General features: G+C 44.4%; 1 protein-coding gene across 1 annotated transcript in view; it reads right to left on the bottom strand.

Moving 5' to 3' along the window:
* Positions 1-1,140: 1,140 nt before the first annotated feature.
* Positions 1,141-25,685, bottom strand: part of erf (Ets2 repressor factor) — a 31,552-nt gene continuing 7,007 nt past the window's right edge. The window contains exons 2-5 of the mRNA XM_086062247.1: positions 10,474-10,708; positions 7,523-7,635; positions 4,275-5,137; positions 1,141-2,655 (exon numbers count right to left, since the gene is read on the bottom strand). Coding sequence (XP_085918373.1) covers positions 2,068-2,655; positions 4,275-5,137; positions 7,523-7,635; positions 10,474-10,708 — 1,799 coding nt within the window. The 3' untranslated portion in view covers positions 1,141-2,067. The remainder of the gene's footprint in view (positions 2,656-4,274; positions 5,138-7,522; positions 7,636-10,473; positions 10,709-25,685) is intronic.

The following is a 25,685-nucleotide window of genomic DNA, read 5'->3' as shown; positions in this document are numbered from 1 at the left end:
TACTGTTCATACTTTATGACCATTTGACTTCGATTGGCTGGGAAAAAAAAAGTCCAAGTTGTTGTCCTCGAAGGAGTTTGTGGTTCTTTCAACCAGAACAAAAAAAATAAATTGTGGCCACAATATTGATATAACGTGCAAACAAAATGCCAATTTGCAGTCAAGAAACAGTCAAATACAAGTAGGATTTGGTACCAAAAAAAAACGAAACAGACATTTTTTAAGGTTAACTCATTCACTCGCAGCCATTTTCACTGAAGCAACCCCCTTTGCTCCTGGCTGTTTTACTGGATTTTGACTGATTTTGCTAGGCCCACAGAATATTTTGTGCTATTGCTGTAAAAACATGGAACTTAACAAAAGAACGGGGAAATTAGCTTGTTTTCAACGTGGCCCTGGTTCAGCTCTTGATACTCTGCTACCACCTGCTGGCCATTTTTGTAATAACTACTACTGCTTCAACCATTCTCTTCAGTTCAGAGGCTGCACAAAGTACAAATCCGTCTTTGGGAGAATGGTAATATTTGAAATGGAACATATTTATACGTTTTTGGAAGCAAATGAATTAACCAACAAATGAATGATTTTGGATAAAAGTATAACTCGTTGAAATAAAGTGAAAAATAATCATAGCAGATGCAATGAGTTTGACCAAAAATGTTTGTGTAGGATTTTATACAAAAAAGAAGGCGATCCACCCAAAAAATAATAAAATAAAAAAAAATCTTCAAATGATTCAAAGCCAATGAGTCAGCATGATGGAACCGAAAAATCCCAGTGACTATAATCGATTCTCTCAAGAATTGAGCAAGGTTTTGCACGTGTTTCCTAAGAAGCTAGCACTTTTATCTGACCACAAATTAGTTGTATGCACGCAAAAAAAACAAAAATGACCAAAAATAATAACATCAGTTACTCAGCGACGTGAAATTTGGTAGGTGGGTCTATTATGTAGGGACGTAATAACGATATTGCGGTTAAAATTGACACCATATCGTCGTTACGATATTAAAAGCAGCACCGTCAAAAAAAACAAAAAAAACGTTTTGCCCACTTCAGCCGAACACACAGCGCTTTTACGATATCGTGACATTTTATATACTACCGTGAGCTTCTTCTTTTTTTTCCCAGCCTTCCCACAATATCGTGACTTCTGGATATCGTTATATCGGTACATGATTAGACCAACACCAAAGTGTCAGAAGCCATGCCTGAAAAGAGACAGGAAGTCTGCCATTTTGGACTGAACGGACCGTTTCTGGAGTCAATACACTGATCTGTATATATTACTGGATGGCTGGTAGGTCAAAACTTTTGAAGCGGCGAGGCCGCCATATTGCTCCTCCCAAGAAACGTTTTGCGGCATACGATCCTATACATTTACAGAATTGAAATTGGAGAACATTTGAGATAGTACTAAGTATAAACAGCATGATTTATTAGAATTAAATTTGCTAAACATAAACAAGAGGACTTCAGACATTTTACAACCTGCCTTAAATACATGCATAAATTATATGCTTATTGATGTTTACAGGAGGAAATTTTTTTTTTTTTTAAATTATAACTAATTCAACAAAAGATGTCTCTGCCAAATTTTATATTTAAAGGAACTGCGCGATAAAATAAAAGGGGGTCTTCAAAGAAGCACATACCGTCCACTTGTTCTTTTTTTTTTTTTAACTTGTTAAAATAGTGACCACCCCGGCAAACCCCCCCCCCCCCCATACTAAAAGCCTACAAACTGTGTATGTCTAATCTGTACGTATACATATAATTTATACAGTAGTCTGCTTGCGAGATGGGAGGAGCAAGATGGCCGCCCTGTGGCGTGTACGTGCTATCGGCTATCCAGTCGTATATTCAGATTAGTGAGTCAAATTCCAGGAATTTCTCCGCTCCTCTCGTCCAAGCTGTTAATGGGAATGACATGAAAGCCATCAAGTATTTTGTGTGCACTTATTTCGCGGCCACAAATTAGCATTTGAAGACAGTTTGTCTATATTATGGCCACATTAATAAAAAATCAAAAAAAGTTCCCACGTGATGACTTGTTGCCTCGGGTTCTCAGCAGCTGGCATTTTCCAAAGACAACTGGGCGGTGGCTCTCTGCAGCTCGGAGCTGGCCCGGCGCTGGGTGGGCGGCGGAGGCATCATCAAGCCCAAAATCAGGCCCCGTCCTCCCCCGTTGTCCACAGGCCCCTCCCTCTCCTCCGCCTCCTCGCGCCCCTCGGCCCTCACCTTCTTGTCCTCGGCCTCGTCCCGCTCGCCGTCCGCCTCCATCTTTTGGTCCTCGCTCCAGCGCCGCTTGAAGCGCAGTTTGAGCGGGATGCAGCGGGTGCCGCCGGGGCTGACGGGGGCCGCCGGCGCCGGCACCGGCTCCGTCTTCAGGCTGAGCAGAGGGAACGCCGAATGACCGGCGCAGAGAGGCGGAGTGGCCGGAGTTTTGAAGACTTCCTCGTCGTCGTCGTCGTCGGGGTGAGAGGGCGGCTGCGGATAGATGGCGGGGGGGCTGCCGTTGGCCTTGGAATGATTGTGGAGCTGATGGTGGGACGCGGGCGCGAAGATGTCGTCATCCTCTGGGTTCAGCTCATCCTCGCTTATGTCGGTCACTTCCACCTCCTCCTCGGACTCGATGTCGGATATGGGTTCCACCTGAAAGCGATGCGGGTTATCAATTTGAGCTGCTGAGGGTCTCACAGGACATGTACTGTATTACAGTTGAGTATTTGTTTGCTGTGTATCAAAGTAGCGACTGAAGCCTTACAATGGCTGCAACAAGCTATGCTAATTTCTGTCAGCGTGTTCATGGCGTTTTGCAATTTAAGTTCGCGTTAAGATAGCGGACTTTGGTTCAGTTCTTTCATTGTGTGTGTCAATTTACAGTCAACGGCTTCAAGCAAGCACAGTATGCCTTAGTTTGGAAAAATTGAGCCAACAGTGAGAATACTTTTGTCTTTTAATACAATTAAGTGTTTAAATGTTAAAAACAAACTTTTTTTATTTGGTCTCTACATCACTTCAATCAATTATCATTTATCACGAGTTTTGGAAAGTATCTCCCTCGATGGAGTTTGCTGTAGTTGTAGTCATTTAGCAGGGTGGCCTGTTTCTGCGACGCGTCAGTGTGTCCACCATCTTGAATGTGGCAGATATGCTTTATAAAGTAATATAAGTAAATTGACAACTTCCTAAAGTGACAACTTACAAAATTAACACTTGTCATACAGTTGGAAAGTCAGCGTGCGCTAATATTTCATTAATTCATTTGCTCCCTAAAATGTGAAAATACGTTGTTCAATTTTAAATGTTTTAAAGTGTCCCAAAGACGTATTTATAATTTTTTTATGCTTGAGCATACGGAAGGCTTTGCTGCAGCCTCTGACCTGAAGTGGCTTAAAGCAATGGCAGTTACTGCAAAAAATGGCTGGCAGGTGGCAGCAGAGTATAAGAGATCAACCAGGGCCATGTTGCAACAGGCTCTTTCCCCCACTGTTTTAAACAAGTTTGTGAATAATGCTGAAACTTAATTATATTATAATGCCAATTGCTGCAAGAAAGAAACAAATAGAAATATTTTAATATATACTTTTACTTTCCGAATGAAAGACGAGACTCTCATCTTTCTTTTGGTAGGTTCCATGTTTTTAGAGCAATAGAACACAATATTCTGTGGGCCTTGCAAAATCAGCCAAAGCGGGAGCAAAGGGGGTTGCTTCAGTGAAAATGGTGGCGAGTGAATGAGTTAACGGACATGTGGTATAGAATGTATTTGGGAAACAGAGAGCCACCAAAGCAATGCATGGAACTTTTAATCTAATGATTACAAATGTTTACTCGTTCTCTATTTAGTTAACACTCAAGTACCAAACCCGCGAGAGAGAGGGTTCTAATCTTCAGAGAAGGTCTGAGTTCCAAGCTCCAAAGTTCTTAAACTATTGCCGCCCAATAAGATTAGATTTAGTCATTTATATCCATTCAACTACTACTCGTAATTCTTTCATCTTTCTTTCCTTTACGAGCGCCGTTTCTGGCGTTCTCGTCGTTCTCTTCGGGAAGCCGACATTAGGTTTGCTCAGCAACTCATAACTATCGAGAGCAATTGATTTAAATTTTGTTTGGAGTCTGGCTTCATCACAGAAACTGCACACGCCGGACTTCACAGTATTAGCCACAAAGCTAGCAAAATACATTTCTTAAATCTCACATAAAGCATTTGCTACACGTCTGCTTGAGGAGTCTCTCACGACATCACTTCCTGTTCCAGGTCTCACCTTGATCTTGGGCGCCGCAGCGAACAAGGAGGACTGCCCGGCCGCCGAGGACGAGGCCGCCGCCGCCAGCGAGCTTCCCGCTTCCCTCTGTTTGCGACCGAGCGGCGGCGGCTGCAACTTGAACTTGAAGGCCTCCTCGCCGCCACCGCCGCCGACCCCCGGCTGCCCTCCCAGCGAATGGGAGAGCTGCATGGGCAGGCCGTGCATGTGGTGGGGTCCCGGTTTCTCCGGGGTGGGGCGGTGGGGCTGCGGGATGACGATATTGGGGTAGTGGAAGAAGGCGCGGGGGCTGAGGTGGTAGTTGTAGACGGACTGGGTGTGAGCCTGAAGGTAGTGCTTCATGTCCTCCGGGTTGAAAGAGAAGTGGGAGCCCATCAAGGGGGAGGCGAGGGACGGGGAGGGGGTGTAAGGCAGGTGCGGGGTGGGGGTCATGGAGAGGGCGGGGGACAGAGTCGGGGCCAGCAGCCCGCCGGGGCCCGGCAGGGGGGACACCGGGAAGGGAGACAGCGGCTCCGGGTGGACCCTGTGAGGTCTGGGGAGCCCCGCCGGGTTGGGGGCGGCGCCGTAGAGCCTGAAGAGAGACTCGTGAGGCAGGCGGGGCGGGAGGAGCCCCCTGAAAGCTCTCTCGGGCCCCGCGCCGCGCTCCTCCGCCCCCACCGCCTCCTCCAGCTCCGAGTTGGTGGAGGTGCCGTCGCTGCAGTCGCTGACGGAACCGCGGGCCATGCGCCGCGTCACGCCGCTGAACACGCCCGGGCTGCGGAGCTCCTCGCTGGACGACAGCACGTCCGACGGCGTGGAAGGGGGGAAGCGGAAGTGGCTGCCCCCGGTGGGCACCGGCGGGGCGCTCTGTGGAATGCCGCGACCTGCAACCGGGGGAGGCGATTAGACATGACAATGAGCAAAGTGGGACTACTTAGCGCTGCGGATGAACGCCATCCTCCTTCCACTGTGACTCACCGCTGCTGTGTTTCTAATCATTTTCTGGAACAGATCTTAGAAAAATTATTAAGAAGAAACCATGTGAGGTTCTGGCTGCGCATACAAAACTTGACTTGTTTGGGGAATTTGTGGGCGAGAAAAGGCAAATAATACCACAAGCGTCGCATCAATGCAGCTGACGCCAGGAAGGGAATGTTTGCCAGAAGCGAAAAGCAATCAAATCATAGGCAAGGGAAGAGCGATACGGACTTTAAACAATTAAAAAAAAAAAAAAGTTTTACAAGAATCTGACTTCCTTGCAATTAACTGGGCTTCAATGTAAACAACACAATTGAACAATTCCCTACAATTTGCCTGCACCCCCCTGCTTAGAGAAAACGGGTCCATGATGGCCTCTACCTCTCTTGAACCCTCGCTTGACCCCCCCCCCTCCCTCCCCCCTCCCAACAAGACTGTGGCACTGCAATGAATTTTTGGCCTGCCCAGAATTAAATACTGGAAAAGTTGCTCTGGCTGCCATTACAAACATGGGCTGGGCTGCTCTCCTTCCCCCAGTGGACTGCCACTGTGTGTGTGCGTGTGTGTGTGTGTGTGTGTGTGCGCGCGCGCGCAACAATCAGCGCAGACTGACGTGGGCACGTGTGTGCGCATGTAACATCCCAACACGCGTGGGCCACATCACACACACTATAATTAAAGTATCGTGCCGCACTTAAGTCAGCTCCATATGGGCCCTGTTTACACTGGAACAGAACACAGAGAGACCACTTGAGGGGGGAGGCAGGCGGGGAGGGAGGGGGGTGGGGGGGGGCGTGTGGGTGAGGTTGTCATGATGACGGATGACATCACGCACATCACGACACGATTTATTGATCGTTGAAAGACCGATGTCCATTGTGTGGAATTGAGTGGATTTGGAGTGCTTTGCCACCTGACATGTTAGCCACGCTGCTAATTAGCAATGTTTCCGGCCCGTTATTGTGCGGAGGCAAATATTTTACATTAGACAAGTGTTAATTCCAACAAAACTATATAAAAATGAGGGCCTGACAGATATGCATTTTTTTTTTTTAGGGCAATGCTGATTTTTGGCAGAAAAAAATACAGATTACCAATGAATCTGCCAATTATTTAAAATATATACAATGCATAAAATGACCCGATTCCTTTTCAATGGGTGTCACTTGGGCACAAACTTTGGTCATTAAGATTCTCTGCTTTGAATGACAAGTCCATAGTCTGACCTTATCATCAAATTTCATGAAATATACAAGTTTTTTGTAGATGTATGCGTCAATAATAAAACCATTCTTACTTGTTTACAACTGCTGTAAAGCATGAACCTTTTCTTTTGTATATTTTTATCTTGTGTGTGCGTTGTCACCAGTCTTTGGACTTACTGGGCTAACCCGGGACCTCGGAGATTGTATTTCGTGCCATGTCATGTGGAAATGTGTGTTAAGACGCGCACAAAAAAAAACTTGAATTTTGAGAAAAGAAAGTCTTTGAATCCTTGAAATATCAACTTTAAATATAACGTGAAAGGAGAATGACAAAATAAAACTATAAGAAAGTGAAAAAAAAAAAGAATAGAATAAACTAAAATAATAGCAACTGAAAAAAACGGAACAAATACTGACTGTTCCTGTGCGTTTTGGCCTCTTGGGGGCAGTGTGGTGCCATGCGGCCATGTTGTACACACTTAAAGTGAGTACAGAAGAAAGTTAAAATAACTTATTTTTTACACATTGGGAAGAATTTGTTCCTTTGTGTATAGTGTTATCTTACCTGTGGGTATGCGTTCCCACAGCATTTGTGTGTGAATATTCGTTATTTGAAGCAAAAACACTCCTGAAGTCGACGCTAACTTCCTGTTAGCATTTGAATGGGATCTTTCCTTCGCTTTGAGCATTAGCGCTAGGCGAGCGATGTTTTGAAAACGTAGCATGCTTTGCATTTAAATGCACAGTGGATGCAATTCTTTTTGTCGTGCGTTTAGTTTGACAGTTAACATTAAACAGCTTAAAGGGCGCTTGGGGGCAACAGAACAACATACGCTACACATTTGTTAGTTGCTAATGCTAAAGCTACGCAAGCAAAAGGGTGCATATTCAGGGTACTTTCACAGCGTCGGAAACTTTGGTTTTCTTCGAACACGTTTTAAGGGGAAAATAATCATAATAATAATTGTTTCAATGCCCGAAGCTTGTAATCGGCGGCCCTAAAAACGGTTTGAAACGTGCCGCGCGCCTTTCGCAAGGCGCGGGAGCCGTGCAACATTGCTTCAGCCCGAGTGTGAATGAATGTACCTGAGCCCATGTCGATGAAGGGGTAGTTGACCAGCACCAATTTGTTAAAGTTGAACTTGTAGGTGAACCTCTTGCCTTTGGTCTTGTGCAGGATCCTCTTGTTGTAGTAGTACCTGCGGAGGCGACAGCACATCGTCATCATCACCGCCTCCTCCTCCTCCAATTCACGCGACGTTCCAGGCAGGACGTGGCGAACCCCCCCCCCCCCCCCCAACTCCAACCCCCGTGGCAAGAACATGCGGTCCTATACGTGAAGGAAGTATGAGTCACGGTCAGAGAAGGTGGAGGAGTGAAAAGCGAGCGGCTGACAGCTCATCTAACGAGATGATCAAACGTGAGTCACACAAGCGAGCCTCCGGACTTTGATTCAACATCGTCTCTCGCTTCCATTGTCAAAGGCGAAAACTTCATTCGGGGAGGACTTTATTCACATTTTCCGCGCGCTTGGCTGCATTCACACATTCTGATGTCAACAAGCTGAAAAGATTACGTCTCCTTCCATCAAATATACTTTTTCTTATGCAGCTCCACACACGATGAAGGACACGAATGAGATCCAATCAGAGAGCTACAGCAACAAGTATTTTTTTGAATCAATCATTCCACCGATTATAACAGCAATCGGTAAAAAATGATTTGACATTATTAAACCCAAAAACCGTGCATGCGAGGTGCAGGTATAGTTGTCCATTTATTGTTGCAACTGGTCTGGTGAGTGACGTGGGAGTCACAAACTAGTGCGAGTAGAGCTGTCAAGTAATCGATTATCAAATGAATCGGCAACTACTTTAAAGGATCGTTTGTCACTTTTTTTTTTTTTTTTTACATGCGGCTGCCACCTCTACTAAAAACAAAAAACTCCGCCCCTCTTCAAAGAAACGGGTCCACACTACTCCAAAGGGAAGATTAAAGCTGATAGGTGCAGTCAGAATAAAACAGTCAGGGCTCTTTGTACTCATCTGGGCATTGGTGGAGCATGCCTGATGTAGAAAAACCTTGAATATGACCTTTTTAAACAGCACAATGCACCTTTAATAATCGAGTAATCGTTTGGAACCAATTTTTTTTTTTATTGAAAATTGTCCAAATACTTTGTTACAGCATTTGCTCGCTGATTTCTGTAGTCCTTCGTGAAAGAAAACTGATTATCTATCTTCTGTTTTTAATCAAAATAAGACATTTACAAACTTTTTAAATACTATAACAAATATGAAGTACGAAATAAACACTAATCACTGGTTAATAAATAGTAATCAGGGTGAAAAATGCTTTTGTGATACAATTTAATGCAGAATTTTAATGAATTCGATTAGTCGATTAATGGATTGATTAATCGATTCTAAAAATATTTGTGATGCTCAACTAATTTTTTGAAAATTCAGCCCCTGAAGTTGGTTTGACTTAGCAGAATCCATGGTTGAAAAGAAACAGGAAGTCTATTTTTATTCAAATCGGGGTCATTTTGGCTATTTAATCGACATTTGCAAATTTGAACCACATACTAAACAGATGGTCGACAATTTGTCATTAGCATTATTGTTGTCAAGGCAGATTGTGGACTGGATCTTATCGCACCGTGAAGGTGTACCTAATCAAGTGTCTGATGAGCGTATCCAAGCGACCGGCACTCCAAATAAAAGCCAGACGTGGGCGGCGTCGGGACGAATCCTGGAAAGCGCCGCGGAGATGTCCGACACGTACGCGCGAAAGGACACACACATGGCACCGGGGTCGACCCCCGTCTGGCTTTGAAGATCACTTGAACTTCTTCGCTGGCTGGGCCCGCCCGAGTCACGAGCGGCCGCAACATTCCCCGCTCGGCGCGAAAAATAGGAAGAGCGGCAAATAAGGCGCAGATGGGCCGGAGGAGGGCTGACATATAACAAGGTGCGAAGCTCGTGTGTGTGCGTGCGCGTGTAAGCAGACAGCGCAAGTCATCCGGCAAATGGAAGCCACACCAACCTACAAAACAGGAGGCCACGCCAATGACAAACCGCGCGTGTGTGTGTTATGTACAGCAAGGGAACAGACCGTCCGCTAAATAAAACCCCAGCGACAGTAACATCGGCATACGTGTGCGCCACGCAGGCCGAGGGAACATTTCTAAAATGGTCGGTCGCCCTCCGCTCTCGCGTCAATCTGACCTGGACCCGTTCGGAGGCGTGTGACAGACACAAAAAAAAAAAAAACGATGAATATGAGCAAGAGTAGAACTGGAAATGAGAAACAGGAGTCATGATGGCCACTCCGGTGCGTGCCAGCAGGGTAACGTCATTTTATGTTATAAAGTTCTTTTCCATCCGAAGAAAAACCTTCAGAGGTTTTCCACGGTCGTAAAATACACTACTCAGGAAAAATTTAAATTAAAAAAAATCGAGATGCAAACTGGTGTGCAATACACACAGGTTGCTAACCCGTTAGCTATTACCACCTGCTAGCAACATTGTCATGTCTTATTTTGGCAAAAGTCTTCAATATAACTGAACAAATCTTTTTTTTTTTTTTGTGGGAAATGAGGAGAGTTGAGAATAGACAAAAGATTGATATGATTTTTTTTCAGGGTCGATAACGATGATTAGCAGTCAAGGAGGTCGATAACTGCTATTTGGAACTTTCACAAAAAAGGAAAATATTATAAAAACTCTTAACCTAATCAAAATGTTTGTTTATTGAAAAACTTTTCACATTTGAAAAATGACGATTTTTTAATTTTTTTTTAGATTTACACAATAGACATCTTTGTTTTAAAATTCTAACAAAAAGTTTAGGTAGCTCCCAGTCTTTAAAAGTTAAATGAAAACTTAAACAAGCAAACGCCTCCCTATTGTTTTCTATCGTGAATAAAGCTTTCAAAAATGTGAAAATATCTGAAATGTAAAAAATGTCAACCGCTTATCAAAACAAACCGATCAGCTTTTCCCAAACTGAACATGTATCCTTTGCGGTCTGACCTGAGGGCGCGGCTGAGCTTGTCGTAGTTCATCTGCGGCTTGCATTTGCGGGCGCCCCACAGCCGGGCCACCTCGTCCGGGTCCTTGATGACAAACTCGCCGTAGTCCCCCTGCCAGGCGATGACGTCGTGGTACTCCTCCTTGCGCAACAGTTCCAGGATGAAGTGCCACAGCTGGATCTGCCGCGAGCCCGGGCTCGACTCGGGCTTGTAGGCCCACTCGGGGAAGGCGTACCCTGGCATTGGATGACAGGCAAGAATGGACGTCAGGTGGATGGCGGATGAACCGAGAGGGGGAACGTTTTTTTTTCCTTTCTAGATGTTGGCGCTGACGAGGCCGCAATAGTTATTTGACGCTAAAAAGTTATGATAAACTCAGTTATCAATTTGAGTTGAGGTAATTTGCTGCCACGAGACGGCATTTGTGTTTCATGTTGGGTGGTGACAGAAACAGTACATTTTATTTTCTAATTCAGAGCAATTGGGATTCGGAACATAAAGCAACTCGTGGATTCTACGCCATTTTGTAAATTGATTACAACTAGTCTCCAGTCCCCACAAATACTTTTTTTTTTTAAATCACATTTATTATTGCTAAATTGTGTTATAGTGACATTCTATGTCAAATAATTGTAATCATGATTATTCAAACGATTATTTTTTTGGCACAAAGACCAATTAAAAAAAAATAGAAACACATGTAAGTTCCTTTTGGACCAAACTGAATTTATAATAATATATATTTATTTATTGATGCTGGCAAAAACTGGGGTTTGAGTTAAAAGATAAAAAACACTAAGACAAAACAAAATCTTTGGAACACTATAATTATGCAAGATCCTTTTGGATGAAACAAAATTGATTAAATTTGTTATTTAAAATAAAAAAAAAAGGTTCAAATGTATAAACTTTTAACAGCTCAAAAAAGAGTATTAATAATCTTTTTTTACGATTATGCTGATTTTGTAATTGTGGAGTGTAATAATTGAAATTGTAATTGAATTTCCATTAGTTGCCCAGCCCTAACTAACTTCTTCTATTCCGTACTCTCTCTTCTTTTTTGTATTTTTCGGCAGTCTGGAGTCTCCTGTGCCACCCCCCACAGGTCAGTCATGGTACTACACCAGACATCGTTATGTGCTTAGTGTGCGGTGTCGGTTATTTCCAGTACAAAGACGGCCATTTTAGGTTTCATTACATGTAACGTCTCCCATATTTAAAAAATCTGTTATGCTAAAAATCTTGGTGCGTGTACCCCGTTTTTGTTATTTTTTTTTTTAGTTGACTTGCTTTCCTGCTGCATGTTCCTTAAAAAAAAAGTACATTAGCAACTGCGTTAGGAACTTGTTAAAACTCTAAATTGTAAATTAATTGTCGACATTTTTTTTTAACAAGTGTGACTCAGCGTGCAACAGCTCCAGATTCTTAATTCTTGCACAGCTGCTTTCTCAGCACCACAATAACTGGAACACAACGTGCCGACTTTGCCTCGCTTGCCGGGAAAAAGTCGGGCTGGCCGCCACCATGGGCGGCTTTCCCGCAGGCCGCGGTCGCATCACCGCCGCTATCGGCCGCGTTCAAACGGACGGGCGGACCGCTGCTAAGGTGCAGACAAAATATAAGCATGTGGACGGGCGTGTGCGGCAGTAAAAGACTCAACATTCGGCCTTAGTGTCACTCGCGCACATATAACGTGCACACGCGCGCACACACCTCATTAAAACCAGATGTGCTTGGCACCCGGGCTCAGCGCTGAGGTTAGGAAACATATGGGCACAATATAACAATACTGCTTTGTGTGCGCGTGTGAGAAAAGCCCTATGGCGAGCGCCTCGGTTGCGATCAGTTTCCCACACTCCACAAACTGTCATATCTATATTGGCAACTTTAGGCATGGTAAGCTAAGCGCTAACACACAAACAAACAAAAAAATACTACTCCGATATGTCACACGTAAGTGCGCACATCTGGTGCACTTTATTGGCCTGTAAAAGTTTTGGACCAGTGTCATAAAAGATGATGAAAACATGAAAAGCAGATAAAAATTGAAAAAACACAAAAAAAAAAACAAAGGAAGACACACCTGGCAGACAAAATGGCCTCCCACCGCCAAAAGGTATCACAATATGGAGCCCAGATGGCCATTCAAGTCATTACTTTTCAAAAAACTGTTTTTGTGGCTTGCATGTCGGGAAATGCCCAGAAGAAGCCGCGAGGAGCGCCGTCGGGTGGTTCTATACGGGTCGTGTGTTTGTGTAGGAGTAAAAATGAGGGCCCGAATTCTATTCAAATAACTTGTTTTTCACACATTGGGAAGAATTTGTGTTTTTGCGTCGTGCTATCTCACCTGAGTGTATGCGTTTCCGCAGCATTTGTGTGTGGATATTCGTTATTTGAAGGAAAAACACTCCAGAAGTCGATGCTAACTTACTGTTAGCATTTGAATGGGATCCCTCCCTTCACTTTTAGCATTAGCGCTAGGCTAGCAATGTTTTAAAAACTAATCATGTTTTTTTAAATATACATGGGATGTAATTCTTATCGTCGTGTGTTGGTTTGACAGTTAATTAAACAGTCTCAGAATATTTAGAACAACAAACACTACACACTTGCTAGTTGCTAATGCTACGCAAGCAAAATGGTGCATTCAGGCTACTTCCTCGGTGTCGGAAATGTGGGTTTTCTTCAAAGATAATGTTTTAAGGGGAAAATAATCGGCCATTTGGCCCAATTGGCCGACGTTTGAAGGACAATCATCGGCCGATTATAACCGGCGGCCAATGAATCGGTCAGGCCCTCGTCAAATTTGGTGTGCGAGTGTGTGCCAATTTAAACAATAATCGATTGATCATTTGGGACAAACTTCTGAACAATATTTGACTCAAGTAAAACATTTCCATCAAAATATGGGCATTTTGTACCGGTGACCATTGAAACTCTCTAACGCTCTAAAAGCAGCGCTACTCGTTTGGAGTGTGCGCGTGCTGACTCGGCACATTGTGCCCGCACGAGCGCGATTTACGTAGCAGATCATTTACGACCTGAGCAAGCAGCGACAGGACTCTCTGCTTATCAACATGGCACCATAACGGCGGGTATAAAGGGCAACGTCACACATTGGCGAGGAAGCCGGCGGGGCTAGCGGCGGTAATCATTCACAAGCCAGCGCACGTGGAGACGAGTAAAAAAATGAAAGAAGAACAATGTGAATGCAACTGTGATCAATCTTTTGGCTAAACGGTGGGAAAAAGTGTGATCCACAAAATGTAACGCATTCAAGCTGCCTATAATCGTCTTGATGGAAAAAACACGGCTCGTTCTGGACATTTTACGGTTGGCAGCTTTAGAAACAACAACCACGAATTGGACTGAACAAAAAAGGTAACGATGAAGACGTGATGATGGACAAACAATGTCTGATTGGGTCATCGTGATTACAACATGAGGTACACTTGCGCAATTCGTTTTTGATTGAAACAGTCTGTGTGAAAATTAAAAGACCAGCGATCAACATTTTGAACAGAATTGAGGAATTTCACTTTTACACCAAATGTATGAATCGATCTTCAGTAGGGCCCGACCGATATGCATTTTTTGTTAGGCTGATACCGATATTTGGCAGGAAAAAAATACGGATTACCGATTAATTATTTAAATATAACTTGAAAGGACAATGACAAAGCAAAAAAGAATAGAATAAACTAAAATAATAGCAACTGAAAAAACTGAACAAATACTGACTCTTCCTGTTGGGGGCAGTGTGGTGCCGTGCATCCATTTTTTACACATTGGGAAGAATTTGTGCCTTTGCGTAGTGTTATCTTATCTGTGGATATAACATTTGTGTGTGAATATTCGTTATTTGAAGGAAAAACACTACCGACGTTGATGCTAACTTCCGGTTAGCATTTGAATGGGATCCTCGCTTCGCTTTTGGCATTAGCGCTAGGCTAGCTATGTAGCATGTTTTGTATTTATATATACAGTGGACGTAATTCTTATCGTCGTGTGTTTAGTTTGACAGTCAACTCCAACTGTGGTGTCATTAAACAGCTTAAAAGGCAGCAGAATAACCAGAATAACACACTTGCTAGTTGCTAATGCTACACAAGCAAAATGATGAATTCAGGGTACTTTCACAGCGTCGGAAACTTTGGTTTTCTTCGACAACGTTTTAAGGGGAAAATAATTGGCCGATTGTTTTGGCCGATGTTTGAAGGGCAATAATCGGCCCATTATTATCGGCGGCATCCGCGTACAAAAAGTTATTGCATTTTCATTCAGTCTATTAAACTATTGATCAAGTGATCAAATAAAATTGCATTTTATGTTTCATTTTATTGCAAAACCATTTATGTTTATTAATCAAATATTGTTTTTATAAAAAGGTACTGTTTACTGGAAAACCCAACTAAACAATAACACACGAGAGGGATTGATGTTGCACTCACCAACCTTAAAAAAAAAAAAAAAAACAGACTCAGTCATTGTTTTCCAAAGTAAAAGCAGATGTTTGCAAATGTAATCTTATTTTGATTATACACAAACGCCAATCAGTCTGCTTTCATGAAGGAGCACAGAAATGTGATAATAATTACCGGCGAGAGGTTCAAATCCAAAGATTTGGACAATTTGCAGTCAAACAATGGCTTTAAACGATGACTCGATTAATGACGAGACTTTTTAACCAGTTAGCTATTCATCGATGTATCCATCCTTGGAAACGAGGGAACGAACGAGCGAGCGTGATTCAGCCGGCAGACAATGAGGTTCTTAGAAAGCGCATCTGTCAATGGGGTCCAATCACTCGCGCGCGCACGTGCCGTACGCGTGCATGTCTCACGTAAGCGCCGCTGTGGGCGAGCCGCGCGCACGCGTAACGGGCAGGTTTGTGGGCGAGGTAAGTGGGTTCATACGTGGGCGCGTGCCGCACGTGCACAAAGAACACAGGAATAGTGATCACGCCCACGTACGCGTTCCCGCTGACTCACGGCACATCGGCTTTTGTCGTGCGCCGATCGCGCCTCGCTGCCGTCTCCCTTTTCCCTTTCACGGCTGGCCCGCCCTCGCGCCCGCCCGCCCGTCGCCGCCGCCTTCCCTGAGACGCAGTCGCCTGGCAACGCAAGCTTTTAAGCGCTAAAAATAAGCGGCTGACTCACGACTAGATGGGATTCAATTACAAGAAGGGAAAAAAAAAAAAAAAGTTGCCAGAGGAGTTTGTGGAGTTTTGGGCGGCGAGCCAGCAGATCAGCTCACATCTGGACAGAGAGCTGACGCCGAGACGTTCGGCAAAAATGCTGCAAAACCTGTTTCGTATTCGAGATGGTTGCGGTAGGATTTTGTTCTATCCGCAAGGGTCAATCATCAAGCATTATGGCAGCCAGTGAAATGGAACAAAAACATTCATGTATTCAAATATTGTTTAACTCATTCAATCGCAGCCATTTTCACTGAAGCAACCCCCTTCGCTGCCGACTGTTTTACTGGATTTTGACTGATTTTGGAAGCTCCACAGAACATTGTGTTCTATTGCTACAAACGCGTGGAACCTGCCAAAAGAAGGATTAGTCTCTTCTTTCATCAGGAAAAAAATACACATCTGTATATTTGTATCCGTTTCCATTTTTGCAGCAATTAGCATTAGCATATAGCTAAGTTTCATCATTATTTACAAACCTGTTGACAACACTGGCAAAACGCTTGTTGCAACACGGCCCTGGCTGATCTCTTATACTCTGCTGCCACCTGAAAAGCGGCACATACTGGATTGCTTGGTAAACTTGGGCAAAGGTTGGTACATATTTGTGCCTGGCATGAAGTGCTGCACCCACAAGTGAAAATTATTTTTGCCATTATGGCTCTGGGGTGTCCATATGAATCCGGCAACAAAGTAAGTAAATCCATATACTTGACACTTTTTAGACACAATATGATGAGAGATATTTTCTAATACCGCCGTTCCAAAACAGAGTCACTGATTGAGCTAAAAAAAACAAAAGATGCATCCAAAGCCGCCAGCAACAAGTTTCTGTAGCGTGCCACCCACTCTGTGCATTCACCCCTCCCTTCCTCCTATTCTTTGCAGAGTCTATATTTAGCCCTCTCAAAGGTCGTCTGTGACTCAGGGGCACGGCGGCGATGCAGAGAGGCGAGCGGGCTGTGCTAAACGGCGACGGCTGGCTGCCGTCCAGGGCGGGAGGTTATCTGGATGCCATCGGCCGGCCCGAGCGCAATAAGGCAGGAAGTCGATGGCCTGCCGACAAGAAGAGGCGGGGGAAGGGGGGGAATCTCCCTGACGTGGAAAGTGCCGGCATGTGCGGAAAGCCAACTTCCAAAGGGAATAAATAACGGATGCCCTAAAATAAATGTCTTTTTTTCTGGAGACGCAACAGCTGGCACCCGAAGCCAGGTCGTCTGAGACCATCAGAAAACGGAAGAAAGTCCTGTCAGAAAAGGCATCATAATAAACAATGGGAAACTTAGGAAAGCAGTTCTATAAAAGTGGCTGCTCCATTCCAGGTACGGGCCCTTGAGACTTTTTCCATGCAGCCCCGTTTCTTACAATTTGGGCTGTGACGGCGGCTCCTGTGGCGTCATGTTGGGAAACCCTCAAATACAACCCATTTTCTCCGGGCCACGAGACTCCGTCGAGTTTCCGGGTACGTCGAGGCCTCCGAAAAGTCGTTGGGAGAGAAGCGAAGCCATTTTAAGCTTTCCCGGCATTTCACTTTTTTAATGATCTAAAAAAGGGTACGTGCGGCCAAAAGATCAAATCGCACAAACTCAGCTGGTCGTCCGGGGCTCAGTCGGAGCCCGAAGTGCACCTGCGCCCACGTGCGTCACACGGTTCCGTCTGGACTCCTGAGCTCGTAATTACCCTTTCAAGGACGGATATTCGCTGGCTACGGGCCAGAGAAGAGTCTGAAAAGCAGCGGGAGTGTCGGGAAGGCAACGGGCCGGAAAGATTAGCGGAGGAGGAGAAGGGCCGATGGACAAAAGGGGAAAGGCGAGCCTGCCGAGATGAAAGCAGGGGAAGAAGGTTGGCCTCACTCGTGACAAGGGAGCGGACAGAACTTACTGGAGCAACATGAACCCGACTACAAAACAATTACTGTTGCTGTTGTGCCGTCTCGTCGCATGGTTCTGTGGACCTGCTGACATTCTTCCCACGGTTCATCCAAACCCGACGTGTCAATAGGAGCAGTATTTCGGGTGTGATCATCGCAATGATAGCTTCGGACCGTTTATAGTTAAGGAGCGTAGATACTGAGCAGTGATTCACTTTGTTTGGTTCTAAAAAAAAAAACTCAATAAGCCTGCATTTGTTGAAAAGGAAAATGTCAAATGTTTGCTTTTTATTCATATCAAATATAAAGAATATGAAAATACCACCGAGTGAGCTGAAATTGCACGCAATCGTCCAAAACACGCTGAAGTTCAAAATGGCACCGTCCAAAATTTCAAAATTGTCATTATTATATGTAGGAATTTTTTTTATAGTACACATGAGTAAAAATGTCCAAATTTTGGCCCATTGACTCCCATTACAAATCATATTTTTTTCATGCACTGTACACCTGATGTGTTATAGTGCATTCCCCACGATTACCTATTTATCCCTTCACTGGAGTCCCCATTCTTATACCAAAACAAGAAAGCACGGTTGGGTTCGAGAGCTCAGGCCTGTGAGTGGACGCAGTAACAGTGACGTGTAACGAGTATGTGATGAGTGTATGTGCGTGCGTGAATATTCCTATTTGAATGTGTTATATATATATATATATATATATATATACATACACACACACACAGATGAGAGTTAGTAGGGGCGTTCAAAAAAAAAAGTTGAGGGCATCAAAAACAAATAAATAAAAATATTATGTATGTATAGAAAGGTCTGATGCCACTGAACATTTTGAGTGGTCGCAAGTAAAAAAAATTATAAAAAAAATATCAGAAATGACTTAAGTATCACAATTACAACAGTGAGCCAAATTTGGGCTCATTTTACTTATGTGTCATAAAAAAAAACAAAAATTAGGTTACGAGGGTTTTTAAGATCTGTTTGATAGACCGAAAGCCTTTTAATGAACGCTGGTCCCACAGACAGAAGAAAGAAGAACTGAAATGCACAACAAAGACTGTTTACATGACGAGAGCCAAGTCAATTCTCAGGTGAGCTCCGGTGGTTAGTGTGAAAACCCACAAGAGACTAAAATCCAGTCTTTAAAAGGAGGCGATTATCATAGTTGACCTGATGACAACTCAAAAATCATTGATTCATAAATCCTCGTCTGATGATAGAAGCGCTAAGACCAGCAGATTCCGTCGGTACAAGACCACGCTGGGAATCGTGTCCGGGCAGGTCGTTGTGGACCCGCTCCCAGAAAATGACACGCCTGTAGAAGCATTCCAACCTGAGATGGCTCCCAAGCATCAGGATGGGAGAAGAAGTGAATGATGGCGAGCGAGAGGCGGAATAAGAGCCAGACAAACAAAAGAGGTGAGGGAGATGAGTCAGCGTCTCTGGGACGAGGCGGCGCGGGATCTCGCTCCGATGAACATTGGGAGTGCTTTGGAAGCGATCCCCGTTCACGGGTCGGGCCTTGTTGTCTTCAAAAGCATACTTTGAATACTTTCATGAATGAATGAGACGTTTCCAATTTGAGAAAATGTGTTTCGATGAGCATGAAAACATTCATGTTCAAATATTTTGGCTTATGTTATGTTATTGTGGAAGAGGCAGGCTTTTGTTTGGGGTTCAATTACTTCTTTATGGTGATAAAAACAAGCCGAACGGGAGCACAAGCTCTTGCTAATGTCTAATGACATTTTTTTTTTATTCGCATATAAACACTGCAAACAAATACGGATCCTCAGATGCAATTCGTTCTGTATCACGATTCATAGGTCACGATTCGATGAATCAATTATTGCTAAAAAAAAATTTTTAGCTCAAATTTTGAAAATACTAAATCAGTAAACTTGTACATGTGCACTTTAAGATTTGAATGGAAATTTACTTCAGGCTTATAATTGTGATAATGATTCTGTATTTAACAAACAGGTTGCAATCGGTTTCGTGTTTGAATGGTTGTTCCTTTAATATAACATTCTTCCATGATGAACTCATTCACTGCCATTGACGGCTATAGACGTCAAAAGTTTATTTGCACTATTTCTATTAGTTTAACGTTTGTTTCCACTTTTGTTAACAAGAGTATGAAAACCTAGAATTTTTGTTATTGTACATTTAGAACAGATATAAATATATATATATATTTTTTTAGATAACATTTTCTCTTTTTTAATCACGTCAGGCGAATTTTTTTTATATCTGTTCTAAATGTACAATAATTTTTTTCTAGGTTTTCATACTCTTGGTAAAAAAAAAGTGGGGAAAAAACTAATAGAAATAGTTCAAATGAATTTTTGACGTCTATAGCCGTTAATGGCAGTGAATGAGTTCAAGTGTGAACCCTAACCCTAACCCTAATTAAGACATTTTGTTGAATATTTACATACAACATTTGATCTTAAAAAATGGATTCGGCTGCATATTGAATCGATATGAGAATTGTGCGCTGTAATATCGCGATATATTGCAGAATGGATTTTTGTAACACCCCTAGTAGAACTGAAATGGACGGAAAATGAGACGGCTCCGCCTTCAAATACGATATGAATGCGAAAAAAAAAACAAGTTCAGTATCTTCATTTTCTAGCAGAAAAACTCATGGATTGTGTGAGATGTTGGGAGCCCATTCATGCAAACCCGGGATAAAAGCGCAGCCTTTTGGAATCCAGAAGAAACCGAGCGAGGCAAACGCCGCAGCTGCAGTCGTTTGTAGCGCGGCGGTGCTGGGAGAAATTTAGAACTGGCTCCCGTGTTGTGGTTTTGGTCACCAGACGACTTTCATTTTCCTCCAACACACACACACACACACACACACACACACGAACACACACACATCCCAGAATAGGCCCTCGGAGCTTGACATCCAGGAGGCTCTCTCGTACCACTGACTCATTCCTCAACTGGCCGCCAATCGAACCTTCCGAGCGGCCTTCCTCGGCCATCGTGACACTTTGCAACGGCGGGGGGTTGAACCGATAAAAGCCGCCATGCAAACATTTTGCCTTCTCCTGCAACTGGGAACGATGGAAGCGAGACGAGCTCCTGGACGCTCGTCAGGAATAAACGTCGAGCTTGTGATCAGCTCCACATGTCCTCCGCGGGTTCTGCTGAGAAGACTTTTCTTCAGCGCGCGTCAGCACATCCAAAACCGTTTCATATTCGACGCGTGGCTGCTGCGAGACGTGAACGCTATTTGTCACTTTTGACAAATATGTGGAAAAGTAGACAACGCTTCTCCCTCAGAATCGCTCAAATACTCACAACTCCAGTTCGCGTTTTTGTTAGCCAAAACATCCAACGGCATCACTAAGTTGTTGAGTTTTTTTTTGTTGTTATGACTAAATGTTATCAGGGTCGATACGACAATCGGTGAAATGCTAACAAGCATCTTGCAAGGGAATCAAACAGAAGCGGGCGACTCGACTCCAAGTCAGACTTGAGGTCCCGCCGCACACAGCGACTCAGCTTTAAGTCATGCACACGAGATTCCGCTCCGATTCAAAATGCGAATCGCTGGCAAATCAGTCAATCGAAAATACACACAAGATTTCAAACGTTTCTGGGTTCAAAGGGAAAGTAAGCTCGCTCTATTATTGTCCGTTTCCTCTCATTGTGGCAATCAACTTCTCCCCCGACAATCGCACCATGATTTTATGGTTCAATTCTTATTATTTTTAAATACAGTACAGTAGTACACTGTATGTGGAGTATCACAACCTGATTTTCCGTTGCAGCGTGTCGGTAAATGTGCAGCGCTCAATCGCTTTTTGTGTGGCGAAGAGTTGCAGAATTTGGGACTTGGCTAAAACTTCAACTTCATGACTTGGCACGTCTTGCATCTGAAAATGTGCATTATGAAAATAGTGTGCCAACAGATCTTCACATCAGTACGAATAATTGACAGGACAAACTAATAGACAATGCGGAGATAAAATGATGCGAGTGTGAATGTGTTGTGCAAAGCTAACTATAAATAGCCTATAGTTAAGCACTAACTTATTAACTAACCAACTAACATGACCTGCTTAACCCAAATAATGAGTTGCTTGATTTTTGCCACAGTGACTTGGGACTTGTGCTGTCACGATCGAATATTTTTAGAATTGATTAAACTATCGATTAATCGGATTCATTTTAGTTTTATATTAAAGTGTATTACAAAAGCATTCCCCCCCCCCCGATTTCTGTTTATTAGTGATTGGTGTGCATTTCATACTTCGTATCGTGATTAAAAAACAGGGGATTGATGTTGTACTTCGTTACCTGTTTGGTCATTGTTTTCCAAAGTAAATGTCTTATTTTGATTAAACACAGAAGATAATCAGTCTTCTTTCATGAAGGACTGCAGAAATCAGTAAACGATTACTGTTGATATGCTGAAATCAGACAGATGCAGAAATCTGGCTCCAAACGATGACTCGATTATTAAAATAGTCTAATTTGATCATCGATTAATTTTGACAGCTTTTGTGACCGAGCCCAACTTCTAGGATCAGCTTTAGCAAACGCAAGTCCACATGGCACTGATGTTTGCTTTTCCTCGCAGGGTGGCGCTGTGCGATGGAAGCACTGTGGGGTGCAGCAGCTCGCACCGACTGCAAGTCGGCCCGCGCGTTCGATTCCCCACGCAGCAAAAACAAAACGGGACTTTCTCCCCAAGGAGACGTCTGGCCGCGTTACTCAGCCTTTCCTCACCCGCCGCCGCCGCCGCCGCCGCCTTAATTCCCCCGTCGACGGCATTAAAGCTGGATCTTCTCGCCTCTAGACTGAGCGGCTCGTGCTTGGCGTAAAAAACATTAAAGGCGGAGGCGCGGCGGCGTCACCGCAGGGACATGGCGGCACTCGCCAACCAGGGCGGGAATATTAAAAGAGCGTGTGCGCACTAATGCGAGACAGACTACTGCGCTTGTGTGTGTGTGTGTGGGGGGGGGGGGGGGGGGGGGGGGCTCGTGACTGACTTTCACTGGGACTTGTGAGTGGTTACCTCCACCAAGGAAGTTGGCAGGACTTTTTCTTGTTTCCGTAAAAATTGATGGAGGGGTGGCGCTCGGGCCAAGAAAGAAGTCGTGACATTTCCGTGCCCTTTGGTTACCATGACAACCACAGAAGTTTTGTCACTGATAAGGTGAGAGCGCAAAGGTGAACAAGCGGCCTTTCGGGGCCGACCTGATCAAACGCCGCACGCGCTTATCACTAATGGCGTTTACGAGCCACCTTTGAAGCGCGCGACGGCACCTCGGAGCTGCTCGACAGTTCCTGCCGCAGAAATCGGATCGATGACTCAAAAAGATGGGCTTCGGCCGCAAGTCAATGACTTTGCGCCATTTGCGTGTCGAGCGTGTGAACGGGAAAGAGTGACATCAAAAGCGCACCTGCAGCTTGTCAGGACAGAAAAAAAGAACGGCAGAGACGAAAAGTCGTCAAATTTCTCAAGGTTTGAGATAAAACAGGAGAAAACCTTCCCATTGCGCTTTAGACAAAACACGACGACATCATTGGGAAGGTCGAGACCGCTGCAAGGTAGGCTGGACTACCAAACTTTGGACCATTTATGTCAATTTCGACATCCTAGTGTTCACATGTTGTATTGTTTTTCCTTGAAAGATGCAACAGGGTCCAAGGGTGTACCCCGCCACACTGATCAAAACAAACACGACCGAAAACCGGGCAGATAATATTTCAACTCCTTGTTCATATATTTGGCTTGAGCTAAAGAATCTCTCCGCCGCCGAGGACGGCCGCCATTTTGAGATTGTTTATCAGGCAGGAATTCTGGTGAGAATCCTGCTCCTCGTCGCAAGGAAATTCCAAGTGGTCGTCTTGACACGTCCTTGCCGCACACACGCGCGGTCATCAGAAAGCAACAATGTCAGGTGATGCCAGCTCAGTCTTATAAAGTATCACAAAAGTGAAGACATTTGGCAGGATGAACATACTAGAAATTTACTAGGGGTGTGCCCAAAAAAAAAGAATCGCGATTCTCATTTAGTACGATTCAGAATCCATTTTAAATGTCCCAAAATTTATATCATTTAAATTATTTGATACTGTCTTCCTTTTGTTTGTGTGTGCCTTTATTGGGAGCGCTGTTCATGTTGCACCCGATTTGGCCCCTTAAGGGCAGTGTGGTTCCACGCCGTCTGATACACTGTTAAGTTGGAGCCACATTAGCGAGCGGAAGGAAAAAGTCACCATCAAGTTATTCCAATAAAAGTTAATTTTTTTTTGCAGCGTGGAGCCGTTCTTTTGGGTGATAAAAGCGCCGCGAGTAGCGCGCTAATTAGCATTAGCGAGTCCGACTGGAGTAGATCATTACGATTCCTTGCACATCTATAGATTGAAGCAAAAATCATTGTCAAAAGCAAATCATTTTCAATCTCAAAATCTTTCTTAATCGAATCGAATCGTGAGACATTCTAAGATTCCCACCCGCAGCGGGCCCCCTTTTACACTAGTAGGGCAATACATAGACTCGATTTGACAATATATGAGTTTTGGCAATAGAGTGAGTGGTTTGAAGAAAAACAATGCACACTACCGAGTTGTTGTGAACGCCGTCATGGACATCACCATAATTTAAGGCTGATATGTTTTTTTTTTATTTATTGAACAATCGCTATCGAATGAAAGACCCAACTTATTGCACTCGATAACGGATTGAATCGATTGAGGAAATTAGAATGGAAACCGATCTCTACTATAATTACAGCCTTTTTTTTAAGACACCCGGTTACAGTTTTATCAAAACTTTACCAATGTCATAAATTTGAAAACAAAGCCGCTATTTTTGGTCCATGTTAACTCTTCACCTGTTTTCCACACACACACACACACACACACACACACACACACACACACACACACACACACACACACACACACACACACACACACACACACACACACACACACACACACACACACACACACACACACACACACACACACACACACACACACACACACACACACACACACACACACACACACACACACACACACACACACACACACACACACACACACACACACACACACACACACACACACACACACACACACACACACACACACACACACACACACACACACACACACACACACAACAGTCGGGTGACCATTTGAAATCCAGACTCTCCCCCCCGACGGGAAGATGGAAACACGTTGATGGTGGTCGAGCGGGCCGAGGTGGTTTGGACCGCAAACGGTCGTCGCCCGCTACTGGCCGAGCGGACGCGAAGCATCAAATGAAAGCAAATAGTCGCCACGAGCCGCTGAAGTGTGCGCAAGTCGACCGCACCGAGACCACACATTCATCAACATTCAAAAGACAACAGCGTTGGCTGTCTGCTTGGAAGGCACATCCAAAAAATATTAGCTTTTTGGATTGCAGGCGGGCAGCAAGTGTACGCGCTCGGGACACGTCTGGGACGGATCAACCCAAATTCAGCCGCCGCAAAAACCAAAACTGGGCTTTTTATTTGATTTATTTTTTTCCCTCCGTCGACTTTCTCGGCTCGGCGGCTCAGGCGGTGGTCGCTTGTGAGAATCCGCCTCACTTTTTCCCCGCTCCAGACTTTCCACTCGCGCGCCGCCGCCAACAGATGCCACACTTGCACGTCTGAATGCTGCCATTTAGGGCAAAAGAAAAAAAAAAAATTATAACAAGACACACACACACATTCTGGATCTCTCTAATTACGACAACATGAGCCGACTGGCCGCGCTCCGCTGCAACGAGGCGGAGCTTTCTACGGGGTTGCGGGGCGCCGGCGCGGACGGGATGGCACCTGGGCCGCCGGTGCCAATTCGGGCGCGTCGTGTTTCGGAGATGGCAGACATAACAAGGAACGCCTCTTTCACTTTGGATGACTCCAGTCAAAACACGAGCAGCCTCCAAAACGCCGGGAAGGCTCGAGTGATCACACGAAGGACATTCCCACAATTTCCCACAATTGAAAAGCACATCGTCAGGGTGCCGCAAAGTGCGCTTTTCCAACAGTACACACAAGCATATAGAATTTATCCCCTGCGAAAAACAACTAATATTAACTCGTTCACTGCCATCGACGGCT

This window comes from Leptonotus elevatus, chromosome 19 (genome assembly GCF_054856555.1).
Source record: "Leptonotus elevatus isolate MCC_2025b chromosome 19, RoL_Lele_1.0, whole genome shotgun sequence".
Taxonomy (NCBI): domain Eukaryota; kingdom Metazoa; phylum Chordata; class Actinopteri; order Syngnathiformes; family Syngnathidae; genus Leptonotus; species Leptonotus elevatus.
Note: the sequence above shows the minus strand (reverse complement) of the source record. Positions and strands in the feature narration are given on the sequence as shown.